The sequence below is a fragment of the Neodiprion fabricii genome, chromosome 3 (assembly GCF_021155785.1).
Source record: "Neodiprion fabricii isolate iyNeoFabr1 chromosome 3, iyNeoFabr1.1, whole genome shotgun sequence".
In the NCBI taxonomy this organism is placed as follows: Eukaryota; Metazoa; Arthropoda; class Insecta; order Hymenoptera; family Diprionidae; genus Neodiprion; species Neodiprion fabricii.
The window spans coordinates 28,582,513-28,592,178 of record NC_060241.1 but is presented as its reverse complement, the minus strand read 5'-3'; the positions used below and the strand labels follow the sequence as shown (position 1 = coordinate 28,592,178).

The 9,666-nt window shown below is 45.3% G+C and overlaps 1 protein-coding gene across 1 annotated transcript; it reads left to right on the top strand.

Annotated features, from left to right (window-relative positions):
• Positions 1–5,112: 5,112 nt before the first annotated feature.
• Positions 5,113–9,381, top strand: LOC124178303 (kinesin-like protein KIF20B). The gene has a single exon (XM_046561538.1). The coding sequence runs from the start codon at positions 5,113–5,115 to the stop codon at positions 9,379–9,381; it is 4,269 nt and encodes a 1,422-aa protein (XP_046417494.1).
• Positions 9,382–9,666: the final 285 nt, after the last annotated feature.

The following is a 9,666-nucleotide window of genomic DNA, read 5'->3' as shown; positions in this document are numbered from 1 at the left end:
TTCTCGTCATTAAGGAAAAAATTATATAAGGATGATAAAGTCCAGGAGAATTTGCGCAACTTTAATTAAAAAATAATCAATATTCACAGCTCTCGTAGTACAATTCACGTTTACCGAACAAGCGTTCTCATTACGTCGAGATCATTCGGGTCGATATTATATCTGAGTTTGATGGATCAAGCGCGACAATTGATCTTCATTGACTCGAGTAGTTTGAGGTTGTTTCCACGAAGATCAACGGATGGACAATAAGACCACGATCGCCCTTATTCTATAACGCACAGATCTGCGTGGATGAGAACTACTGGTAGGAAAGAGCGTCCGCCAGACATGAAATGAAAGAAGGGCAACGCCATCGGTAGCCGATGTGGTTACAGCGCGAATGTCCATGCGTGTCCGTCCGTAGGGAGAGCGAGTGGGAGAGAAGGCGGGGGCTACTTAATGTTTCTCTATCTATACCCAGCAGGACAGTAGCATCGTGGGGATATTGTTATATACGATGTTTCAGGGACGACGGAGGGTGTTGCGGGAGGGAATGGAACGGCGAAAGGGAGGCGGAGGAAGACGGGGAAATGTCACTGGCCGCCAATTACGAGAGAGAGCGAAAGTTATTGAAAAAGTCCCCAAGGAGGAAAACCTCATCGAACAGAACTTCCATGCAGCTGTGATGTAGCCAATCAACACTGATTACGCAACCTTCGATCCTCGCGTCTATGATTTATAAAAAATTTATAACAGATACGTGAGAATCTGCCGCCATCGCGGACAATTGTTCATCGTGCGGGATCTTTGAAGTTTGCTGCAAAAGCCTCGGGCTGGTCTCGGTGATCAACGAGGTTAGTTTATCGAAACACGCATGATGCGAAATTAATTTTACCCCGTATTCCTCCACCTATGGACCATGCCTGTACGTCTGATGATCCACCTCGTCTTCGGATTCTCTGCACCGCCGCTGCCTCGACCCAGCCTCTATCCGATAAACGACGTAATTCGCTAACACCTTTAACTTCTGATTTAACGTCGTATTAGTTTTGATGCTCTCACAGCGAAGGCGAGTAGCGAGTCGCGAGCTCGAGACTCTCTTTGCCAATTTTCCTCCTCAAAGCTCCATCGTCTTTGATCAGCTCTGTCGGCGCCCCTATAATGTCTCCACTCCTTCGACGACAACCCCCACGCACCGCCACCCGTCGTCTCACCTGCTTCATCGCTACTTTTATCAGGCATTGGCGGGCACTCGTGATATACTTAAAATAGTCACACGTTTCCAGATGTTGTCAACAACGACATAGGTAAGCGCCGGGTGAATCTTCCGAATTTCAGGAATCAGCGGAATTTCCGAAATTAAACTTCTTTCTTGAATGAAGCTTGAGGGAAAATAATAATATTTTACTAATTATAAATTCATCGGTGATATAAGGTGAATTTTTAGAATTTTTTTTTCATTCGTGCAAGTTGGTTTTCTGTTATACTGTTAAGACGGTGAGAGATGAGAAACCGAGAGATATTTTAATCTCGAGCCAATCAACGCCTCTACGCCACTGCGATCCGCATTAATTATTCCCTTTAGATTACGCGTGGCACGAACTGGCTTCCTCTCCTTCCCCATCACCGAACCACCTTCCGCCATCAATTTCACCCCCGTTACACTATCTCGAAGGAATCTGCTTTGCCGCTTCATCGATGTTAATGCTTCTTTTTATGATTATCATATTTATAAATACCCCTCCACTGCCTTCCTATCGACGTCTTACTTCATTTTCCACTTCTTCTCTCTCTCTCTCTCTCTCTCTCTCTCTGTCAATTCACTCGGATCTCAGCTGATGAAAGGATCTCGTTAATTGGGAATACTGACGACAGCCCGAAAGCGTATTGGCTCAATCTTACCAGCGCCTTAATGTACCCCATCCCACCTCCTCTTCTCCCCAGCTTCCCTCGGCTCAGACCGGCTCGTCAAAGGGATCTTATTTATGAGACTTTTTGCAAACAAATGGATAAATATAATATCTCGATTTTCCTCAGAGGAACCTTTATCCGATATCATCCAACGACGTTTCATCATATTGCCAATTCATACGCACTCAATATTATGCGAGGATCATTGCCACCAAATTAAATCATTCCAGTCAACGAGCAGGAGTTAAAATGACGGAAATAGAAGAAAAAGAAGAGATCTCCGGGTGAAACTATCGGAAGCCAAAAGGGTGGCTTAGTGACTGACGTTCGGGCTCCAAGCTACACAGACGGTGGACGGTGCACAGAACTATCGGTGCCTGTTATCCTCTTCAAATCTGGCACGTGGCCGTTGCCCTAACAAACAGCTTAAATGGTTAGCTCAGTGGTTCTCAAGCGCATCAGCAGACCGAGTTGGGGCTGAATTCCTCGCGAAAATCTAACCCTCAGATCTCCATCGCAAATAGTTTCAGTATAGCCACTCTTAGGGCTTCGATGCCCGAGGCGTACCTTATACAGTGAACCTAGCAAAGTCCTGAATTATCGGAGCTTTGTCGTATCCTGTACCAAGGAGATGCCATAACCAGATAAAGCGGGCAGCGCCGCTTCGTTGATCATAATAACCGTCATTTCATGTATTAATAACACTCGAATTATACCCTTTAATTAAGATACATCGTCAAGAGTAACTCTATAATACGTCGCTTTGAACAGATGATCTAAAAGCAATTTTTCCTTTCGGCGACAGCTGGTGTCGTTAATTCTATTGGTCACATGCACTCGTCTGTGATGTTCGGAGAGACTCTGAGTCAATCTTTAGACTTTAAAAGAGTCGTTGTAACGCGGGCTGACGAGGGGCTGACTCCTGGAGCGAGATCTATTCAGTTTTTAATACCATCGGTGAGCAAAATGACGAGTTTGAGTTCGACTTGCTCATTCGATAGACGTCACCGAAGTCCTTACGCGGGATATGGCAGGGCGCGGTGCGGCTCACCCGCATCCGTTTGGACAATTGAGAATGAGGACGCGTGGCCGACGTTCACTGTGAGTCGGTATGCGGCACAAGATCCAAACACCTAACGATAAGCGCAGATGATGTCGGCTCGGGTTAGACGCGTGTATTACCACAACTAAAGGGGCAAGTCGAGCCGATTGCGCGTGGGCCTCAACCGCGGATACAAGTAGGAAATCTATCTAGAGTTGGGATCAGTCTGGCCGGTTCCCCGTTAGTGCCGTTTACAGCTCATCGTTATTATTTGAGTTGATTCGAAACACGCGTGGTACGTGCCTTCGCCTTCGCCCGCCCTTCCACGCTCCTTCATAACGCCCCTGCACTCTTCGTCGCCCTACGCGCTGATGAGTAGATATTGGCAGCTGCCGCCGTTGTTCTTGCTGATGCCGCTTCAACTTCTCTCCCAACGCTGAGCGCCCGTTACGCGTTGTACATTTTCGACGAAAAATTAACTCGAGAGAACACATATTTCTTCGATTTTACGACATCCGACGTGCAGGCTTAGGTTTAAGGATGAAGCGCAAGGTAGAGCTCGCCGTGTATTCATGCGGGATGATTTTCGTGAAAAGGGAAAATTTGACGAAACGATTCGCGACTCGTCGTCAAAGACCACCAGCGGGGGCATCGCGAGATTCCCGACAGACGGACAGACAGACAGCCAGACAGACGATGAACAACGTGCGGTGCACGTTTAGCTGCCGAAAAAGCTCTCGCGGCAAGCTTTACGCGGGCGATGGGGCGATGCGAGCTGCGGCAAAGACCCAAAGGAAAGTCGCGAGCGAAAAAACAAAACGCCACAGGCAAAGGCGGGTCTGTCGATACAAGGAGCCGATTGTGGGGCGAGATGAACGTCGAGTAACGGCAAGGGGAATACTCGACCAAAGAGACAGAGCTTGTCTGTGTCCAATAGATTCCGATGTTCAGATACGCAGCATCGCAAATCCCATCTCAAATAGACGCCCAGCTATTAGCTCTAGCTTTGATTGGCCACGCTTAATGGGGCGACCGAGGCGCATATAAATTGCTGTTTGCTTTGAAGATATTTTCAGAATTGCGAGATAGCGCAAGGTATGTAACGGAGGCTCTGCTCTGCTCTCTCACGTCCCTATGCGGGATCACATTTCGCAAGAAATGAGACAGCTCGTCAAACTGACAATTCTCCTTCGCAGGTGTTGTACTTTCCAGTCCCTCCAGCTCCTTGCCAGCTTTCTAGGATTTGAATAGACCGTCTCGCTGTTTCTTTCATTTTCAGAATGAAATCCATCCGATTTTTCAAATCCTTCCACCTTCCCCGATTCTGAACGGTTAAAGTTTCAGGCCCTGGTTCGCTCGTCTTCAAAACTCTCTCCTCGGCAGCCGTTAAAGAAGCCATAAAAAAAGTGGCTACCGACACGGCGAGGTTAGGGAATTTGTCAGTATTAAATAAATATCCCATAAAGGTCGGCATCAATCCCCGTAGAAACATTAACGCCCGATACAGCCGAGTCTGGGCTGTTATTTTTCATACCGTTGCGTCTTACGACTCCAAGGCCGTTCCAAAAGAGAGATACTCTTCGAGCTTTTTATGGTCTATAAGTCAGGTAGCATCGTATATACGAGGCTGCAGTAGATCAAAAGTGATGTCTCCCTTATAACGTAAATACTTAACGACTCCGAGACTCCTACATACAAGTCCATAGCTGTCAACGTGCTTTTCAACGCCATTTCTCAGCTCGAGAATTGAGAGTATAAAAAATCGTCCTTCTTGTACTTCTTGTGAATTGGCTCTCTCTTTGGCAATTGAAGCACACGTTCGTTCGCATGATCGTGTTAGCGCAATACAAAAAAAAAAAGCAAAGCAGAATGTTAGTGTAACACGAGTGTAGAAGTAAAAATTGAATGCCTTCTGGATGCAGTTAACCTTATTGCTGCTATTTGACAGTTCGACGTAAAGCACGGTCGCGGAAAAATCGTCTTCCAAGTGGCATGGAATAAATACTGAAATTCATGTACGAACGGTGCGGTAATTAAGTTAAAAATCGAGCCGCAATTTCCGATACGGTTTGTGATAGTCAAAACTATGAGTGCGTAGGAATTGAAAATTGCTCGCGAAAGATTAGAAATCTAGCAGTCTCAGACCCTCGGTACGTAAATTGTTTCAACAGTTCATTATGGACAACAAGGAAATCAATTCTGCTCTGAATAGCCAAGGTAGCCAAGATGCCCTTGAAAGGCGAGAAACCGTATCCCTCACCTCCCGTGAATCCCAATCAAACACAAATTTCGAAGAGGAGAAGAACGAGATAGGACTAAACAAATCTGAAGAGGATTCCATCATGACGCTTGGATCGGAACCGATGGCCTCGCAGACGATCAAGGTTTACCTTCGATTGAAGCCCTTCCCGCCAGAGATCGAGCTTACAAAAGAACAAGAAGACGCTTATACCATCGTCAATTCTACAACGTTGTTAACGAAATTCCCGGGTCTCGACGTAAGCACGAGATCCCTGAAGAATGTCAAGGCGAACGAAAGGGTGTGCAGAACATTTACCTTCACGTCTGCCTTCGGGCCGTCCATCACCCAGAAGGAATTGTTCGACGGAGCGATCAAGCCTCAGGTCGAGGATTTCTTAGCCGGACAAAGCTCGACTGTCATGAGTTATGGCACTTCCAATTCAGGAAAGTCTTACACCCTTAACGGGGTCCCCTCGGCGCCCGGGATCATTCCATTGAGTATTAATTTCGTGTTCCGTAACGCAAACTCAACGCTGTCAACGCCGTGGTACAAGCCGATTTATCAGAGTCACGTTATTGGTTTGAGCTCGACGGAGCGAGTGCGCGAACTCGAGATAAGAGACAAGCTGCTCTCTTTCCCGTTTCCGGAGAAGACGGAATTTATTAACGCCTACCAAACTATGCGGGAGACGATCAGAGCGACAGAGAGCGATTCGACGCTGTCTCATAATGAGAACCTTATGTACTCAGTTTGGATTTCCTTCGCCGAGATCTACAACGACGCTATATATGATCTGCTGTCAACTGACTGCCAGAAGAAAAAAGTACCGTTAAAAATGGTGACGGACAAACAAGGCAGGACATTTATCAAGGACTTAAGAATGGTCTACGTCAACTCCGATGAGGAGGCATATCAGGTTTTACTAGCCGGACAGTTCAGGTCGAAGACCGCAGCCACGGCGCTGAATTTTCGAAGCTCTCGTTCGCACTGTATATTCACGATTAAACTCCTCAAGTATTACGCGGAGAGCGCGACCGAGGACGTCGAAGTCAGCGCTTTGTCTTTCTGCGATTTGGCAGGATCAGGACGCTTGAAGATGACGAAAAACGTGGGGGATCGACTCAAGGAGACGCAGAATATAAATACGAGTCTGTTGGTTCTTGGCAGATGTTTGAAATCTATATGGGAAGGACAGTCGTTGAGGCAAAAATCGGAGCTGCTCGGACCGTTCCGCGAATCAAAATTGACACGGTTATTTCAGAAAGCTTTATCCGGGAAGGAGCAGATCACTCTGATCGTCAATGTGAACCCTGTGCCAAGTTTGTACGCCGAGACGCAAAATGTGCTAAATTTTTCTGCCATCGCAAAAAAAATTATCATAGAACCGGCTAAGGAGGTTAAGAAAAAAATGTTCACGACAAGATTTTCGCGGGCCGTTTCGCAGAGTGTGAAAACTTATACCGATTGGGATCACGCAGTGGTAGAAGATCTTACGCACGAAGTTTATCCGGAAAAGAGCGAAAACTGCGACTACGTTCTTCGCGAATGTTACGAGGATTTGATAGCGGAACACGAAAAATTACAGGGAGAGTACGCAGAGTTGAAAAAGTCTATGATAGACAAGGATCTGGAAATTCGCGAAGAAATGGCCAACACTTATACCGGGTTGATAAACGACCTCGAGGCCAGCTGGATGAGTCGTTCAAAGGACGTGGAAGAGCAGCAGGAGCATCTTCTTGCCTGGTCGGTGAACCAAGTGGAAAATTTTTACAAAGAAAAGCTAAACTGTCTGAACAGTAGGAAACGCAGGCGTTGGGACGACGGCGATGCTGTTGACGACAGGGAAGCCGATATCCGAGAAATGGAGGCTGAGAATGCCAGTTTGACTGCGAAAATTCTCGTTTCTAAAGAGACAATTAAAGAGCTCAGATCAGCCAGGGAAAATGCAATTGCCGAGAAAAATAAAGCTGTCTTCGAGCTGTCACTCCTCAAGGAGGAACTGAGGGGCGTGAAAAAAATGCTGGAAGCAGCTGAAAATGATATTCGACGTAAGGATGACGGAGCGCATTTCACCGAGGAACTAAAGAGGCAACTTAACAGTAGAGAGGAGCGCATTAAAAATCTTAAAGAATTTCTAAACGAGGCCAAGGAGGAGTACATTAGGATAACTTCGGACGCCCGTCGTATGCAGGAAGAATTGATCGAGGCGAACGCGAATCTCATTGAGCATGCCGAGAAGATCGACGACCTTGAAGAGCAGCTGGACCAATCGAGCGTGTGCTTGGCGGAACGATCAAAGCGGCTAGACCAGATTACGGAAAAATTAGAGTGCCAAACCAAGCAGTTGGCCGATGCTGAAGCGCGAGTGATTTACACAGAGGGAGAGTTGAAGAAATCTGAATCTATTCGGTTGAACCTAATGGGCGCGGTTGAAGATCTGAACAAGATGCATAAAGTTGGATGCGTTCGTGCTCAGAAGAACTCTAATCCTACCGAGCACAATTTCGGCCTATTTCCTTATGATGCTGATTGTGAATTAACCGTGACTGGACTTGAAGGCATGAAAATAAATAGGGAAATAACCAGTATTGAAATAGAAAATTCACCCATTCAAGGTGAATTTGTGACAACGAAACGGTTCGAAAACACCAGAGACCGAATTATGAGTTTGGATTCGCTAAACGAGGGAATTTTTCAAAGGCAAGATGCTAGTAGCACTGATAACACTGACGGTTCTGTTTGTAACGAATATCAAAGCTCTTTCAAATTCAGTACTGCCAGCGGTATAGATGATTCTGGCATTGCAGTGACCATGAGCAGTGAAAATCAAACTATGGAACGAATTAATGAACCAGTAGGTACAGATTTGGAAACCGATGGCAGAAATAGTAAACTGAGCATTACTGGGTTATATATTAAAAATTCGGTGGGTGAACTACTGGATAGGTTGCAGTTAAAATTTGATAATTTGGGGAATAGAAAACCAATTCTCCAGAGGCCAGAAAATGCCAAGCAGGAAGTAAAAATCGTCGAAGCTAGTTTTGAGAGTAACGAAATTCCACTAACAGATAGAAGAATATCAACGGAGACGGAACTACGATCACTCAGTTTTAACAACTTGGAAAAGGATGCACGAGTAACAGATATTTTTGTGCAATTGGAAGTAAAGGTAGTAAATTGCGAGGCAAAAATGGAAGCGTTTGAAAAAGACGTCAAGCTCCGACAAGACGAGGAAAGGCGTTACTTAGATTCCTTGAACGACAAAGTATCGAAGCTTGAAAAACAGCTGTCACAAACGAACATACAATCCGAAAAAACTGCCACAGTATACTTCAATGAGCATGAGATGAGAATCGATGAGTTGCAGAAAGAAATTTCTGAATTGAAGCATCGGGATCTGATCAAGATGCCGCCAATGGAAGCAAGTATGGACGTGACGCTGAGGAGTAGCATCCAAATGTTGAGCGAGTTAGAGCAAAGAGCCAAAACATCTGAAGATATTTTAGCGAAGTGTCAGTTGCAGGCAGACCATCATCACAGACAATTGCTTGCCAACATGGAAAGACTGTCATCCGTCGAAAGCAAAATACAAAGCTGGCTGCTACAAGAGGTGAAAAATAACGACACAGGTCACACCTCGAATGATCAATCACTGACTGATTTGCAACTAGTCAAGGATGAAGAACGCTTTCTTATTGTCGAAAAAAATCTCCACCAAATAGACGGAGTAGATGTTAAGCACGTTCGTGAAAACATGAAAAAAATTGCCTCCGAAACGAAAGATACTATCCGAAAAGACGGAAAGTTCCTTGGAGAGCAACAAATCGAGAAATATCAGAAGAACAATGATCAGAGATTGTCAAAAAATTTGGAACCCAATTGCAAATATAGCGACGTTTCTTTGGATGACGGAGCATCTCCAACCAGAGTGGACCTTCTCGCAGCGTCGACGCCAACGCGGCAGAGTGGAGCTGACCAATTTGATGCCAAATCAGCGCCGTTCGATTGTCAAAGTAAAACTATAACCCCAGTCCTACCTGTTGAAGAAGCATCTCTAATGGTCAGAGATACGTTGATCACCCGATCAAACATAAACGACACAGGCTCGTGTTTGGAGCCACCTGAGGTACAGACTGTATTGCGTTCCCAAGATATTATGATTATAATATTTATTGTTATCGTTCATTTGTTCGAATTGATTTGATAGTACTCGATTGACGTCAGGATGTATGTACCTTAAAGATTTGATTGTGAGAAATTGAATAAACTGATTTTGTGTTTAATTACCAAATTACGAACCATCTCACAATTGCGTTAATGATTCTTTAGATTTTGAACGTGTCTAAAAGCTGAAACGTTACGGTGATTGCGAGACCGTTAAGGTGTTTCGAAAGAAGTGAGAAACCCTGCAATTCATTATTCACAAGAGTCTACAAATCTGTTATTTGACAAGTCTAACGCGCCGCCATAAATACAATTGACGGGAGTA